At 40.4% G+C, this 18,441-nt stretch overlaps 1 protein-coding gene across 1 annotated transcript in view; it reads right to left on the bottom strand.

Annotated features, from left to right (window-relative positions):
* PUM1 (pumilio RNA binding family member 1) overlaps positions 1–18,441 on the bottom strand; it is a 126,839-nt gene that overhangs the window by 50,686 nt on the left and 57,712 nt on the right. Inside the window, exons 5-7 of the mRNA XM_077763553.1 lie at positions 17,767–17,945; positions 8,142–8,308; positions 5,859–6,129 (exon numbers count right to left, since the gene is read on the bottom strand). Coding sequence (XP_077619679.1) covers positions 5,859–6,129; positions 8,142–8,308; positions 17,767–17,945 — 617 coding nt within the window. The remainder of the gene's footprint in view (positions 1–5,858; positions 6,130–8,141; positions 8,309–17,766; positions 17,946–18,441) is intronic.

The following is an 18,441-nucleotide window of genomic DNA, read 5'->3' as shown; positions in this document are numbered from 1 at the left end:
CAAAAATAAAAATTAAAAAAAAAAAAATAAAAAAAAAAAAAAAACTAGGTACAAACTTTGCTTCAGAAGATGACGTCTAATCCCTATCACACTTTTAAAAGCAATGCATGCCAGCTTCCTCCCCCTTGTGCCTAGGGCTATGAAGGGACAAATCTGTACTTCAATTATGATTTTCCGAGTATTCTTTCTTTGCTCAAATTCATGCTCACAGGAAGCAAACCATAAGAGACTCTTTATGATAGAAAACAAACTGGAGGTTGCTGGAGGAAGGTGGGCGGGGGGTGGGCTAAATAGGTGATGGGTATTAAGGAGGGTGACCTATTGAGCACTGGGTGTTCTAAGGAAGTGATGAATCGCTAAATTTTACTCTTGAAACCAATATTCCACTGTATGTTAATTCACTAGAAATTTAAATGGACATTTGAAGAAAAATTTAAACTTTAAAAAGTAAAATTCATGCTTAGCAGGTTAAGAGGTTTAGTACATCAGTATGCAATTTTTTAAAACATATGGCATTAGGCTATTTTTAGATTAAGTGAATTCTAAATAAAGAACATCAACAATCAATCTGATTGAACTATAATGATGTGATCCTGGCTCTGGCTGCTGCTACCTAGCATTATAACATAATGAAATCTAGCAGCAACCTTCTCCAATATACTTAGGGAAATATAAATCACTGCATGGCTCTTCATTAAAACAAACAAGTTTGCTCAAGGATAACACAAATGGTACCAACACATTACACTTAACTGTTCACTAGTTACAATGTTCACTGTTCACAGAGGATTAAGGAGAAGACAATGAGGGAAAAGTGAGAGAAAAGAGGGAGAATACTCCAGAGATATCAATGAATATTTCAAACCACCCTAAATTAGAGATACTTAAACTCCAGATCTTTGTACTTGGGACAAGAAAAATTATCCTTAGTTTCATGACATTTAGCATGTCCTTCAATTATGATTGCGGGCAACAAACCACATAAACATTAGCAACACACTCGTGTGACTTCATCACCAAAGGAAGTCACATACATTTCACGTTCCTTTACGACTATTAGAGGTCTCGAAGCTTCATTCACGCTCATCATGATAGCTAGTACGCACTTCTGCTGCACGCATGCATCGATGATAAAGCAAACACATCCTGAATTTGTTAAATATTTCTAGAACTACTTCTATATCACTGGTTCCTGTGTAAACCTATTTATACCACATATCACACACAATTCAGCTCACAGATCTCATCTAACTGCTAAGGGGTTCATGGCACCAAAAAAAGGAATACTTGATCTATATAAATCTTAGGTTAAGTTTAGGATTTACAGTGATGAGACAAGTAATTATCCAAAACCCAAAATATCCTTAAGTACCATTAAGTCTGTAATGAACTAAATGAAAATTACCTTTCCTATATTTTCCGGCTGTCCTATACTATGTATCTCAATATAAGCTGATACTAACAATTTTAGGAAACCAATTTATACACAAAATCAAAGTCCTGAATAAAAGAAAATAGGACACAAGAAGGAATTATTTATTTTGTCAATTTCCAAACCAGATCGCCTCATAAAATCACAAGTAAAGTAACTCAAAACTAAAGACAGCCTCTGATCCCCATTTAAGAAAGTCAACATAAAAGAGCAGAATGTGTTAAAAACATGCACTATACCAGATCTCGGGTTCAATCTTCACAATCATCAATATCGTCTGGGACTCAGGCCCGGCCCTCAAGGCCTCTATGACCTGGATTCAATAACCAAATGAACTACCTATCTGCTTTTCCCTCTGCGTATACCTTCTACTGCTGTCAGCCTAGGACCACACCACACTCCTCTCCATCTCCATACCTCTGCTCTCTTAATTATAGCTATAATACACAGCACCTTTCAAGTTAGGTCTATACAGCCTTGATCTCCATCGAGCCCTCCCCTGGTCTGACAGCATTCCTGAACAACCAATCTAGCATGTATTGTGCCTCAACTGTCCCACACTGTTCCATGTATTGTGGCCTTACTATGAGCACTAGCTCTATTCACTACAAGCAGAACCTAGCTTCCTAGAAGGACACAATCGTCAATAATAAACAGATTAATATGGGTAACAGGAAGTCTAAAACTGCTACCGAACTAGCACTCACACAAAAAACTAAGTCATGATAATTAGGTCATTCCTTCTGAGAAATGTCTTGTCACTATCAATAGGCATAACAGCAAAGCTGGTAAGACACACAATACTATCTATGCAACCTCACAAGTCACTTTTTTTCAACCCTGACCACCACCTAGGATGACTCCACTACATTATCTACTAACCATGTACCTGTTAATTTCTAGTATTTAGCCTTTATGTTTTACTATTTCCTCCCATGGAATTTTCATTCTTTTCCTGACATAAACGAGTCTTGCGAGGTACAGCTCAAGATCCATCTCTTCCATAAATCCTTCCTTCCTCAGAATAGAGTATGCTCTCCTTTGTCTATGCTTCTAGGACATGGGCATGTCCTAGACTTGTCATCAAGTACACCCCTGCACTATTTAAATGACCAAATGAGTCACAACAACTAAATGGAGAGCTATGGCTTGGGGGAGCCCATCTCATTCATGAAAGATATGCACCACTACAAGTAAGAACAAAAAAATCAGGAAAGAAAGTTATAATCCACAATCCACAAATCTGTGATCTACAAAACTAGATTTCAAAAGAATTACGTACATTTTCTAATCAGATGGCAACAGGGGGCTGTGATCCTAAAAAGGAGGTAATTTCCTGGATATGATACAGGTCTAGTTACGTACATGAGGCACAAGCTTAGTGGGCTAGAACTAAAGGACTCATAAGAATACAAGCAAGGCCTCAAAGAGTGGCCTCCAGAGCTCTTAGAAGGCTAGTTCCAAATTTAAGTTTGGGGAAGTATATTCAATATGGGGGATATTCTAAGACACTGTAATAGGGATATGAGAAAAGTTTCCTGAAAATCTGGTCTGCTAAAGCAAAGCAGAAGACACTGAAGAACAAGAGCCAGGGCTTACCATTAAGGAGCTTACAACCTAGCAAGAAATCATAGCACAAGGCAGAACATGGTGACTCCTTTTCTTAGGAGAAGCACAAAGCACTACAGAGCTCAAAGGAGACAGATAATACAGCTTATTGATCTGGAGGCCAAGAAAGTTAACAGCATTGGACCTTCAAAAATGACAACAATTTAAATTAGTAGAGGGATGTCTGGGTGGCTCAGTCAGTTGAGCCTCCAACTTTGGTTCAGTTTGTAGGTTCAAGCCTTGTGGCAGGCTTGGCACTGATAGCTCAGAGCCTTGTTCAGATTCTGTGCCCCTCCCCCACTTGCCCTCTATCAAAAATAAACAAACATAAAAAAAATTTTTTTAATAAATAAAAATAAATTGGTAGAAAGAAAAACAGGAATGGAATGGAATGGAAAGCAAGAGTAAGAAATATTGAAAGGATAAAATATGAGATCAAACACCAATTTCCAGCAGAAAAGAGATCCTATCTTCTTAACACCTACTCCTGTCTCTATGCAGGATAACGGTCTTGACAATAGTTAGGAGCCTTGGCCCGAGAGTTCCAGGGCATGCTATCAGGGTGCCCACTACAAGACTGTATAAAACAACCTAAGCAGGAAAGTAAGAATCATGGGCCCATGGGGTAGAAACAGCCATGCCCACACCCCATGATGGTGGCCTACCTATGCAGCGATGCCTGTATGCTGCCGCAGCCATGACATGCACGGGAAGTCAAAAGCCAACAACAGTTTCGTTTTCAACACAATAATGTTCACTTTCAAAATTAGTGAAATGGGAAATGGAAAGGCATCCCAGGTTTCATAAATCTGAGTGGGTGTTGTCTTTGATGTAATCGTGTTAACTACTTATAAGTTTGCAAAAGGACATTATTTGTTCAAGTTCTAATAATTATCCAGAAATCAGAGATCAATACATCAAAAGAGAATCCCAACTCGGATTATGAAGTAAAAAACAAATGAAAGTGCATCAGGTTTTCCTTCACAAAAGGTTAAAGACAAACACTTCTTAAATTATGAGCAAAGGGTCAGACTGGATTCGATGGGGAATGGTAAGCTAAGTACCAAAAATAGACAGAGTTGTAATGGCGGCTGGGGAAGTTCTGACCAAGAAGACAGAGTAAAAGGAAGATTCAGAGAAAACCTGACATGACAAGTTAAAGAATTCTAATGAGAGGTATCTAATGATAGCTCAGAGCCTTCTTCAGATTCTGTGCCCCTCCCCCACTTGCCCTCTGTCAAAAATAAACAAACATTAAAAAAAATTTTTTTAATAAATAAAAATAAATTAGTAGAAAGAAAAACAGGAATGGAATGGAAAGCAAGAGTAAGAAATATTGGAGGGATAAAATATGAGATCAAACACCAATTTCCAGCAGAAAAGAGATCCTATCTTCTTAACACCTAATTACACTCACAAACCTCAGTCTAGACAGAGAATGACCATACCCATACTAAGCTGAGCAGGCTGAGGTCTACGCGGTAGCAGTGTCCCCGTACATTTGTCCGTGTGGCACAACTTTTAAGTCTAATCTATCTTCAGCACCTGAAGTCATTTCTGGCTTCACCCCAAACTGCTATTTTGAGGATCCACTATGAAAGGGGGCAAAGAGTGGAAGAAGAGAAAAAGCACAAAAAGTCATTCCTATGAAAAGGTGGCATATTTATTGGGAACCTCAGGGAGAGTAGTGGACACTTCACAGCTAACGCTCTCTGGAAAAAGAGTATGTTAATTAAACCTAACAGATCCATGTGATATGAGCACACATATCACATCATCCCTCAAAGGGATTTCCTTTTGTAAACTTTATAGGGTTAACTTTACTATCCAGTTGTCTCTCAATCAAAGTTCACTTAAAATCAACTATTTAGGGCAATAACAAAAGGACAGTACAATACACTGATCTCCAAAGCCCATACATAAGCCCATTTCCCCTAGAGATGTAGCATTTCTAAACTTCAAAATGTGAACTTACCCTTTCAGGCCTAGAGGTTTATATTTATGCTCCAGTCCAAAATCAATGAGTATCAGAAATTAATGGCCCATCAAAGTGCTTCCAGCCACAAGAGGGAACTTATGGCACCTGACAAGATGGGGAAGGGAAGCTACCTCCCCCCCCACCTTTTATAATTTAAATAGTTAGTTGCTTTTTGTTTTCTAATTAAACAGAAGGGTCAGTAAACCCCAGAGTTACTCATACCGCGCGTTCAAAACCAGAAGGCCCACACATATTTTCTAAGGAATTATGAAGAAAAGAAAGAGCCAAGTAATTTCACTGTAGATTTTACATTGAGTGATTTGTGTTTTTCCCCAATCCTATTTTAAACTCTTTTGAAAGGTAGCAGGTATGTCTGTTATCTATAGCTGCTCACTTAATTAAAACACATGACTAATAAGATGACCTGGCCCTGGAGCCCTGCCAGCAGTAGACAACAGTTTACTATTTTAAAAACAAAACAAACCAATGGCTTCATAATTATATTAATCTTCAGAGAGATTAATTTAGCATCCAAGAGGATTGTGTTACAAGAGGTAACACTACCTCACCCACTCCCCAGGCTTTGGGGTGACAGAGGAGCCAAAGGAAGTACGTGGAGAGCAGAGTGATCTCTTGCCAATAATCTCAGCTTGGAATCCACTTCTTGAGGGGAAGGTACAGAGGCTTTTGTACGTCCACTTTGCTGTCAGGTTAAGAAGGGCTGCCTATTGGTAGCCTGAAATAATGCCACCCTCCTCCCATCCCCCCCACTCTTAGTCACTTGAATAATGTGCTGGCTAGAGAAGAGTAGAGAGAGTGACAGAGAGACACACACAGTACCTGTTGTTGAGAATTGTAGTCAAAAAGTCCCACAGTTGCTGCTGCTGAGTCCACAGGTACCTGCGTGCCTGAATAATCAAATTGAAGAGGCTCCATGCCCACATGTTCCATGGGGTCCAAAGGGACACTCTGGGACTCCATGTTGGAGAAATCCTCCACGGGCTTGGCACCATTGGTGCTGGTCAGCTGGGCTAAGCCCTCAGAACCATTCTGGTTTGGACCCAGAAGATCCACTTCATTAGCAGAGTTCTGGCAATTACCAGGGGTACGGCTAAACAGAGAAAGTAAAGGGCATTAAACCTTATTTTGAGCGGGGAGGGACTACAGCAACCCAAGTTTAAAGGACAACGTCCTTGAGCAGTTTATAATCAATAATACTTAGCACTATTTCTACAAAACAACCAGAGACACTTTACGGTATTTACATGTTATATCCTATAAAACAACTCTTCTATTCCTTGTCTTCCCACCACAACCCACCCCATAAATCCACATTAACTGCTATTAATTGACAATCCCTTTAACCAAAGGTCCCAGATTTGAGGAACAATGAATGAACTGGAAAAGGTGCTACCTGTGGCATCCATGAAAACAAGATCCAAAATGCAGGTAGTAAACTATGCCCCCCCCCCCCAAACAACACCTACTCAATGGAAAAAGTAGCTTCTAGGGGGAAATTCCATAGATGAGAATGATTCTATTTTTTAAAAAATTTTTTATAGGTGAAAAAAATTTTCAGCATTACCTGGGTACTACTCGTCAGTGCTAAAACTGTCTCCCATTTTCCCTCTAAGCAGCCAGAAGCAGCAAACCATTACAAAACAGTACAAAATAAATTCATTATCTACGATATGCCCCTGCTGAGGAGACAACTCTAAGAATTATAAGTAATATGAGGGTACAATTTATCATCCAAACCAGGATACTCCTAAGAGCCCCCCCCCCAAGAAAAAGGCACTATTAATAAATATCCTGGGACATGGTACAGGGTATAAACGAGTACTATGTTGGGTGGCCCAGGATACATGATCACCCTATGTAAAAGGATTGAGGACTGTGTAATTCCATATCAGACTAATATAAAACAATATTACACTCTAGTAAGGAGAATGTAGCCAGTGAGTACATTCTGTGCCCTTCATCCCTAAAAGAAACCCTACAGCTGGTACAAATTAAAGCTACCGCGGATTCCCTTTCACACACATGCCCTACCACCACCCAGCCCGAAGTCAAATACTACCAAGCCCTGCTACAGGCTGCCTGAGAAGCAGGATAGAAAAGCTATCCACTTCACCTGAAAGACCTTAGGTAAGTGGTTATTACTCTGTGCCTCAAATTTCCTCCAAAGACTACAATGCTTTACACTCACAAGATTAAAAAATTAGATTAGGAATGCTAAACAACTGAAGAGTGTTCTGCAAATGATGATCCAAAGTGAATTTTAACTCTGGCTTTGGTAGAAATTAGGATCAGAGATAGATATGTGTGTATTTAGACACACATACATTAGCTTTAGAGTCACATTAAAATTATTCAAAATTAAATTCTCTACCTGTACCTCAATCACAAAGGCTTTTGAAAATTATATACCACCAGTAACAGTCACCTATATAAATGAAGAACATTGCCAAATGCAGAAGACAAATATATAATATGATTTGAATAGTGTGTATATTAAATTACAGGGCAAAACCTGCAAATCAATCATGACCAGAGATGGAATGAGAGGCATCCATGGAAGGGATACAATTAAGAATAAGTCATATAAGCTACATCTCTGGGTCTTCAAAATGAGGGAAATGATACTGACCCACTACCTCAAAGGGAGCTTATGAGTCTCAAATGACATAATGCCTAAGTTCTCAACTGTTTCTCTCCACACTAACATGCCAGAGAGCTAGGACACACTTCCATTAGTGGCCATGGTTACTCCCAAGCTAGTGATTTGGAGAAACTTAGGGAAAGGCCCAAGGAACCCACCCCAGGTGGTTTTGTTATTTGTGAATCACTGCAAGGATATGTATAGAATCATTCTGCAAATAAGAGAGCCCTATGCAAATACAAAAAAAATCTATTGTTTTGGCAAAGCACCAGGCATTGACAGCTCTGAAAAGTTCCACTTTACCAGTAAATTTAGAATCTTTGTGGTATGGCCTACACTAGACCCAATTCTCAAAAAGGACAGTTAAGGAAGGAAAAGGAAAACTAAAATCAAAATAAAGCTAAATCAAAACAAAAGCCCACAGCCCCCATTCAAAAACCAGAAGTGTAAAACATACAAACCTAAAATCTTTGACGTCTGCGTCAATCCCATTCTGCACTGGTAAACCATTGGTCTTGTCCATCACATCACCCTCCTCCTTCAAATCTCCTAGCTTATCTCCATCAAACGTACCCTTGTTCTTCTTTTCACCTTTGTCGTTTTCATCACTGTCTGCATCCCTTGGGCCCTGTTTAAAAAATAGCTTCAGCTTCACTAATCATCATCAACTAATAACAGCGGGCAACCACTGTGGACACCAGACTACACTAGAGGCTAATTAGAACAGGATAGTGTCCATGCCCTTTCAAGACATTACAATCTAATTAACAGACAACACAGAGGCAGGAACACTGCAGAAAGTCTTGCCAAATGGGGGAGACAGACATACAGTTATGTTACAGAGTTTAGGACGGTCCTACCACGCCCAATGCCCGACCGTCCCATTTTTTCTTTTCTACCCAAAGCCCAGCCACAATCTTATATCTCTTGGTCCCACTCCCGACTTCTAATTCCAACTCCATGTAACAGGATGACTCCTAATAAGCCCCAGGTGTGGCAGCTAACAGTCTAGTTAGAAGGCTTTAAGCCTACAAAAAGAATTTCCTACTGTGCCATTGCCTGTGTAAACTCCCTTGCTTCTGAATACTGTGCTAAGTGTGGTCTGACATCAGTCCAATTCAATCACCCTACCCTTTCACTTGGGACGGGGGCCCTGCGAATCAATGGGCACCACCACCCCCTCTGCTCCACAATACTTCTTGGGGCTTACTGCATGAATGGATAATTCAACAATCATCCTCCACTTTAATTTTTCTTCAATCCTTCAAAATATGTTACATCTAACTGTGAATTCTTTCACCAAAAGTACTCTGAGAAGTGCTTATCTGCTGTCTCACTCTCTACCTATCCCTTAGCAGATTATGAGACCATGAGGGAGCACCTTCAGTTGGATCGTTGATGCAGCACACTTGACCTCTGAAGTGTTTCAAGCTACAAAGACTGGAAGGCTGGACCTAAAAGAACTGTCTTGGCGCCAAGCACACTGTGATGCCTTGTCTTCTAGGAAATGAAGTCTGTCCCCTCTCACCAACGATCCTAAATTAAGACCTGGACACATAAAGTAAGTGACTTCCAAAAGGAAATGAAGATTTGGTAGAGTGACTGACGTGATTCAGAGCTTCGCAGAATCTTACCAAATGGTAAGTAACCTTTACTTTTATAAAACTGGAGAGAGGGAACCTTGATTGTTGTCCTCACCACTGACTTCTAGTCAAAGGAAGAAACAAATACACCTGGACCAAATTAAAGCTCCTGGCAAAAGACAAGAGCCAATGAGAAAGAGAGGAGCTGCTTTACAGCATTTCCAGTCACCACAACCACATTTGGCAGGGGGGCGGGTCCAATAATGGAGGCTGGAGCAGCAGACACTCCGCTGTGAACAGGCCGACCCACGAATGCCAAATACACAGATGCTCTCAGGTGAGTTCCTGGAGATCTCTGCCCCAGAGAGGGTAACTCATGAATCCTGACATTCTGAAAGCTTTCACCCGCCAGTTCAGAGCCCATTTTACTTTCAAAATCCTTCTCGGTTCAAGACACAGAAAAAGTATTTCATGGCTAATATGAACCAAGGAACATAAGAAGGAACATAGAAAGGATATACAACTTCACCTCATGGGCATCAAGATGCTAAACTACAGTTTTAGGCAGCCACAAGACGGGACTTTCACAGGAGAATCTTCCAAGTGTAAGACTGTTACAGGTTCAAAAGGAGTGAACAACAGCCAGTTAAGTACCACAGGGAGATCCCCAGAGCAAAGATGGGAATATGATAGGCTTCTAAAGACAGAAAGATCTTCCAAAACGTCCAGAAACAATACTTCCCTCCTACTGCAAAGGTAAAACTCACAGAAACCACGTATTCATCTTCCTGTCCCCAGTACCAAATACATTATCTGGCAGAAGTTTAAAAAAATATGACAAAGAAAACTAAAATGACCAAAAAAGTCCTGCGAAACTGAACTACTAACATTAAGAAGGACCTTCCCAATGTCTTTATCATAAGAGTCCAGGAGGCAGTAACAGGGTCTAGATAACAAACAGCTCCCCTGTATTAGACACCATTAACGTGCAGTAACAAGAGTATGAGAAGGACCATCCCACTGACACAGCTAAGTCATCTTCCCTAAATCTACAAATCAAGTTACAGGCTCAGAAGGAACAGTTCGGCTCCAATTTCTCACAAACAGTTCAAAAGGTCTGGTGGCAAAAATAGGAAGAAAATGGGATAAACAAGCAAGAAACCTGGTGAAGGGAGATTCACTCTCGCCAAATCAACATTCTGCATTTTCTTTCCTCAGTGACACTTTAGAAGGGCTTGCTGAGAAGCTGTCTGGCCTGTCTCGAAGCCACTGCTACAGCCTAAAAACAGTCACTGATACTTAACTTTCTCAACTATATGGCCAAGGGTTAGATTTTCAAAGGAATCCCTAGGATAGGCCACTTCTCACCAATACTGTACAGTCTATTCCTTCTATTTGAAGGTGGGGGGCCCAAGAGAGGCTTCTATTTCTTGATGCGGATGGTCACTGGGGGTATCATTTTGTAGAAACACATAAAGATGAACATATATGAATTACATACTTTTCAGCACATAGGTCATATTTCAGGAAAAAAAAGGCCACCTGGGCGGCTCAGTCAGTTAAGCATCCAACTCCTGCTCAGGTCATGATCTTGGCCTCAAGCCCTGCATCAGTCTCCACACTGACAACCAAGGGGATGCTTAGGATTCATTCTCTCTCTTTCTCTCTCTCTCCCCCCACCCACCCCTCCCGGGCTCATGCTCTCTCTCAAAAAAAATAAATGAACTTAAAAAAAAAAGTTTACTCAAGAGAAAAAGTTCAGTAAATCATTCACAGCCCTAAATAAAAATGGTTGGCAGGTTGGCAAATCTGATTTCTAAATGATACCAAGAGCACAAGTGGGAAGACTTTTTGTCAAAAGTCTGCTATTAAAAGAGAATACAGGGTTCAGGATCATAAAAATGGCCTCAAGAATGTAAACACTCTAGAAATACAAGAACAGGGTAGAAATGGGATGGTACATTTTATGAGATTATTTAAAAACTAACATTTAAGATAAGGGTATATTCATAGCTATGTGGTCTTTAAGAAAGCTACGTGGTCTTTAAGAAAGCTATGTGGTCTTTAAGAAAGACATAATCCTGGGGCACCAGGGTGGCTCAGTGGGTTGAGTGTCCCAACTCTTGATTTTGGCTCAGGTCATGGTCCAGGGTCATGGGATCAAGCCCCACACTGGGGTCTGTACTAAGCATGGAACCTGCTTAAGATNAGGGAGGAAAGGAGGGAGGGAGGGAGGGAGGGAGGGAGGAAGGGAGGAAGGAAGGAAGGAAGGAACTAATCCAGATTGCACAAAACCTACATTCTATCTCAACTGCTAACACTTAACTGGTCACAGGACTTTGGACAGGTCATGAAACCCGAGTCTTCGTTTTCTCATCTACAGAACAGGGATAATTTTATTATAACAAAGTAGTTATGAAATGATGCATATGCAAAAGGTTTGTGAAGTATAAATCATTTTACATTAAAGTAATATGATAATCAGTAAAAGCTATTCACTGGGATGGTATTTCTTAAGTAACATTATCCATGATACCAAGAGTAAAACTCTTAAATGCCCCCAGTTAAACGGTGTAACTCTAATATAAGTATATAGCCAATCTAGTCCTCCAAGGGCCACTCATTTTCACAGCACAGTGGCTGTATGGTTAGCGTTGAACATTGCAATCTTTTAAAAATTTACAAGTGTCTGGGCTCTCACCCAGAGATTCAGATTTAATTGGTCTGCAGAAGCTCCCACAAGTGATATAAAAAGCCTCTCCTCCAACAACTCTAATAAGCACTCACAAATGAGAACCACTGTAATTAAGTCCAACATAAATATCATAGAAGGCAGGGTTTTTGTTTGGCTTTTCTGTCACACATTACCTAATACATAATAGTACTGATATTATCTAAATAATCGAAAAAACAAAGAAGGATTAATGGCATCCTTTTATTGTGGGCTTCCTTTAAATGAATGTTAACTCAAAGCTGTAGTACTCAAATACAGGATTCAATGAGTGCTCAAAATGCACGTGGCCAAGCCCAATCAAAATCTCAAGAGTGGGGCAAAAAAGGGCTCTGAGAGATCCCGGTCTACACAGAGGTGGAAGACTCTGTCCCACTGCTAGATAAGGAACTGAGAGAAGGGCAGACAGAGGGAAGAACTTGATCTTGTACAGATGAGAGTCCATCCATTTACGGCTCAGCTTCATCAAAAGCCTCACGTAACAGGAGGAATATTTCAAGAGAATACCTACTAATTCTGAATGAGTCAGAGAAATGAGAATTTAATTTCTTCTCTTACTGCACTGATCTTACCGCAATGCTCCATGAGGCAAGTCACACTCAATGAGATTAGAAACTTTCCACCCTTCTTTCCAAAAAAGAGCATTCTGCATATCCGAAATTAGAACAAAGTTTGACTCCAGGCCCTACCACTTTCCTTCTAAGCCTCATTTTTTTGCATCTATAAACTCACAGGGACAACACTGTCTCCCTCAAATGGTTGTCTCAAGGATTAAATAAGGCAATTCATAAAACTCTTTAAAAAAAATTCTTCAAAATACTTTATTCCACTTTCACATCTTTTTCCCACTGCCACTTTTCCCACTTTTTCACACACATCCAGCCCCCTCTCCCAAAGCTTCAAAAATCCTAGATATCTTATGTCCCCTCTTCCCCTGGGGAAAAAACTTATGGCTCTAATCATTAGACCCTTTGTACCACTGAGTTTCTTGAGATATGTATGCAGAGTTGAGCCACGACCAACTACTACATTTCGTCAAATCAATTTATAAAACATACCATCATTTTATGTGCTAACAAGGAAATACTGGCAATCAAGCTGTGACATACTACCATTTGCAGGCTGCACCCCAATTTCAGAATGAACAAGGTGGGGAGGTGTGCCCCTTAGAAACTGTGGAACACAGAATATACCAGGCACCGCGCATGCGATCACCTAATTCCTGGTGTGCAAGAAGTTAAGAAGCGTGTTCTCCTCTGTGTGGTAACCACCAGATCTGGGGGTCGGGGACATATATCCTGACCGTGCAGAATGGTGTTTGTTGTTATTACACAGATGCAAACACAACAAAACCATTTTCTGTAAGTTGATTGTTTTTTTAACTTTTTATCCAGTCAGTATTTAAAAGCTTGACACTGATAGATAGCAGAGCATGCAGATTTCTTGTTTAAGAAAAGTTCAACTCTAAAGGGGCTCCACCACGGGCGTCAGGGTGGCTCAGTGGGTTAAGCGTCCAACTTCAGCTCAGGTCATGATCTCATGGTTCCATGCGTTCGAGCCCCCCCGTCGGGCTCTGTGCTGATAGCTCAGAGCCTGAAGCCTGCTTCGGATTCTGTATCTCCCTTTCTGAATTTGATCCGTGGCCTCCTGATAATTTAATCTTCCAAGAAAATTATGCATTTGTCAAACTTTAGTGTGCATGCAAATCACCTGAGGATCTTGTCAATCAATACACAGGTTTTGATTCGACAGGTTTGGGGTAGTCTGAGATTCTGCCCTAATATGCTCCTAGGTCGTGATAGTGCTATTGCCCCACAGACTTTGTGGAGCAAGATTCTGTAAGGTTTACAAAGCATCTTTGTATATTATTACACATCCATACAAATGAGACTTTGTGGGTTTTTATTTATTCCATTTTGCAGATAAGAAAATTAAGGTTCAGTTGAAATTCAAACCCCTGACTTCTAACTGCTTTACGCTGCACACAATTTTTAAACAAAATCAATTAAGTAGCACTGGTTACCTAAAATAAATGCAGTGAAGACCAGAAAAACCAGTTATCCAGTTCTGTGACCCAAATGAACTGCAGATGAGTGTGCACGCATGCTCCAGGCCAGAAAGCAGCCAGTCTCCACACACAAGTAAAAAGGCTTGCCCAAGGTATTTTTTTCTAAAGATCTTTCTTCTGCAAGGTAAGGTGGTCTTCACCTCAACTGAAGTTAAGTGGTCTTCTCATTTCCCTAGGCACCATAAACCAGAAATGTAGAAATTATGACCCACTCTTCTGACTAGATAGGCTTCAATCTATTTGAAGATCAGATGGTATTTCAAAGGCAGACAGCAGGGTCCTTCGGTGGGATATTCACACAGTGGCCTCACAATATGGTAGTCCCGTATGATTTTGTAACCATTCTGAACCATGCTTTTGGGGGTATGCAGCGGAGGAAGGCTATCTTATTCCGGAGATAAACAAAATAAAGGATACAAAAAGAAAATTTTAAAGACTCAACTCTGACTTAACTGGTATTCTGAGTTTTCCTATTATTCTGAAACCTGCTACCCTGGTTTTTGATTCATATGTGGAATACTACCAAAATTTTATAGTGGGCGCTAAGAATAAAATACTGCTGTGGGATTCCTACTGTCAGCTTGAAAGTACTCTCATTATAGAAGCCAAAACTACTCAACTGAGTCCATCTGTACAATCAAAATGAACTTCAAAAAGCTCAGACAAGTTAGACAAAGAGTTAAATACCTTCATTCAAGCTGTATCCAAGAAATAAACTTACTAAAAATGGAAAACCACTATAGAATGAGTAGATTACTTTAGTTCTAAACTACCCTTAACCAAAAAGTCAGTCAGAGTCTGGATTATCTGTTGTCAGTATCCAAGAATGGCCCCTTAAGCACTTGCTTTGGGGTACACATTCATCATGCCATTGAAGATGAGGTTTTCAGCTCTGAGAATTAAAATGGAGTCTCTCTACGGTTTACTAGTGGTCCGGCCACCCAAAAAGTAAAAATATCTGAGTGCTCTGGCCCATAAACCACCAACTACCACTCTTAGAATAATTACAAAGCAGCAGATATTCTCTCTTCTCTGAACTCAACACTCTCAATGACAGATTAGACAAGGAGAGGAAAAGGAAAAGGAAAGGAAAGAAAAAAGGTTCACCTTCTCCAAGATGATGCATGCATTCCATGACAACCAAAAATTGATTCAGGTTTCCATTCCCAGAGCTTCGGTCAAAGGTCAGCCTAACAAACAGGCAGATGCAAGCCAGGCCATAAAGCTGATAAAAGTAGTTCACTGCTTCTCAGGCCTCCATCCACCAAAAGACTGGATATGCAATGTGGTGGCCTGATGCCATTGATCAGTCCTCTGTATCAGCCTTTAGATGTAACTCAAGTCACAATATGGGATAGTATTTCATTACCCACATTAAGTTTCTTCTGAGAAGAAGCTGGAACACATTTGGAGAAGTTTTATTTATCTTTATGCAAAACTCAGAGGCTCAGTAAATTATCTGCCTATGAGTGTGCAATTTTCTGACCACTATATCCTGAGGTCTTAAATTCCTCTGGTGACAACACTGTACAAGGGCTAAAAATTACCAATCTCTCAAGACAAGATCGAAGCCACCTTTACAAAATCTAACACAAGACAATGATGCAGAAGATACTGCTTTGTCATAAGATTAATGGAGAAGGAAATAAATGTGTAAGAGAGAGAAGCAGGTAAAAATCACAATAATTCAGTCCCAGCATTTTATCTTTCTCCTGATTCCAATTATTCTTCTACCTGCTTGCAAACTTTACAGTAACCCAGGCATGTATGTGCCCACCGGCTAATACCCAAGAATCAGAAACTGGTCACACACATGATAGGGAATGCATGGCAAGAAGCGTACAGACTCCAGTTCACCACACGGACAACTGTCTATGCCAACACCAACCTTTCTCCCACAAGAACTAACTAAATAAAAGTTCTACACAGAAATTAGCAGGCAACACTTCCTGAGAAATCTGTGTTCGTGAGATGGGGAAAGTGTAAGGAAAGAAAAAGAGGTGAACCGGGGATAGGTGAAAGAAGAGAAGAAGTAACACCATCCTTCCCATGGGACAAGAAGGAAATGATCGTTTTGCCTGAACCCAGTCCTCACATCCAAAGGGTAGATCTTATTTTTTCGACGCAGTCTCTTGGGAAGGTTCAAAAAAAGAAGTCTTTTCCTACCTGATCCACAAGCCACTAAACCTGACTTATGTCGTTGCAAGGTCAAAAGATCCAAAAGCAATTGGGTCAGCTTTGGAATGACCAGTACTCAAGACTCAAGACAAAGGCCACCTTTAGTCCTTTGATCATCCTAAGGGCTTTTATAAAAATAAAAGATCCTCTTCTGGCTAAATTCTTCACACCAAATTTCTAGGTGTGAAGCTGGGAGAAATCTAGAACATCCTCTTAGAGAAGTTAATTTTGGTCTGGGTTTTCTGTGGAATTAAAAGCTCCTGGCACATGGCAAGTATCAATGTCAGCTGAAGCATTGTCTCTGGCAAGCCTTGCATAAAGCTGATTCCATGTGGATTCTGGGTACTTGAAATGTCACCTGTTCTCTTCATGCCAACCATGTCAACAATCATTCGCTTCACGTCCACGAACATATTAAGGAATTGTACTTGGCACATGAGGAAGCTGCACCAAAAATGATCTCCTATTACTCCAAAGAAGTTTCAAGTAGAATGAGGAAAAGAGGACCACGCCTCTGATACCTAGAAACAGATATATGACAATACAAATCCTGATAATACATGCTGTAAGGTAAAGTAAGATAGCTATGGAGGCAGATTAATAGAATTTGGGGGAAAGAAGGTCTTTAATACAATTGCCAAAAAACAGTATTAGCCAAAACCATCTTCACAGAGAAAGGACTTTGGAAAGGTACAAAGCAAGTCAAGTCAGAAGGAAAGGGGGAGAACAGATTCAGGCCACCTTTCATGGCCTTCCTAGCTGTGACACGGAATATAAAACCAGCCACAGAACACAAAGTGAGGAAGACTCAAGTGGAAATTCATGGTAAGATTTCTAGATCTAGAAAGCTGATGACAAGAAAAGAACCAGTTTTGAGAAAGAAAGGCTCTTAAAGATGCTTGAGGAAGACTGTTTAAGACTCAAAAGGGAAGAGGCTATAGACAGAGATACTGCTTTGGCAACAGCTGAGCATCAGAGAGGTCAAAGGGTGATGAACCTCCCCCCCAAAATGTGCAGATCTGGAACTAACAGACATTCTAACTCCCTGACAGGCAAGGTTATAAGAGGGCCAAAGACCATACCATAATTTAAGCCTAGCTAGCAAAACAAGAATGGTCCTACATCTCTGGTCCACTTTAAGGATTTCTGGGTATTGACAAAACGCTGCTCTCAGGTCTATTCCCTACTGACACCCCAGCTTCAGCTTTCTTATTTTAATTCTTTCTGTTTTTACTTTTTTGTTTGTTTTAAACCAAAAATTTTTCTGATAGACCAATGAACTGAGAACTAGATTCCAGTTCTACCTCACATTATCATCAATGTATCCCCCCAAAAAACATCATGTTTCTGTTTTTAGAAGTTCAGTATACATCTCCTACTGTGTTTGCAGATCTGATTGCAATAAAAGTGGTTTAAAATACACTGTAATTAGTGCTGTGAATATCTAAGGAAACTAAACAGGCAGGTTTTGCTTTGGGGGGGAGGGGGAAGAGAGATATAGGAACAAGTTCCTCAAGCCAACTTACAAATCCTCCTTTTCTTAGACAGGAATCGCCCGGGGATGAGCTCAACACATACTCCACCATGCTAACGCCTAGTCCCCCACTCTCCGACCGTGGGGACAGTACAGAATTGACCTCACTGTTCACATGGAAACTCTGACCAGGTCTTCTCTGCACCATGATTGGCTGGGAAACTGAATGATCTACAAAAAAGATACACAAGCATGATACAGTGCAGCCAGAGGCTCAAACAAATTATGAGTGATGTCTCATGGATAAACCAGTGACTGGGAATCAGGAAGCCTGCCATGGTCAGGTGAGCCAAAACCTCCTACTGTGTTTGTCCCTAAGTATAAATTCTACATAAACTAAGGAAAACGGAACACACTCCTCATATATCCAGGACAGCAGAACAATTCGGCAGTTCACATAGCTGGCTTATCTAGCTATAGTGGATAAACTGTTTATCCCTTTCAAGTAGCAGAGTTTCTTTTTAATATATTTTATTAATAATATTACTAAACCAAAATGTGATTTTACTGCCCTTTTTAAAACCAACAACATAATTTGCTATTTTCTGATGACTCACTGTCATCTGAGGTTCCATTTTTACACCGCGCTGTAACACAGCACATTGGCGTTTTGGGCTTTCCGTCTCCTTCCTCCCTATGCTCTGTTACTTTTTTCTGCTGTCAGTGT

Source organism: Crocuta crocuta, unplaced genomic scaffold, assembly GCF_008692635.1.
Source record: "Crocuta crocuta isolate KB4526 unplaced genomic scaffold, BGI_CrCroc_1.0 scaffold214, whole genome shotgun sequence".
Lineage (NCBI taxonomy): Eukaryota > Metazoa > Chordata > Mammalia > Carnivora > Hyaenidae > Crocuta > Crocuta crocuta.
This window is presented reverse-complemented; position numbering and strand designations above follow the sequence as displayed.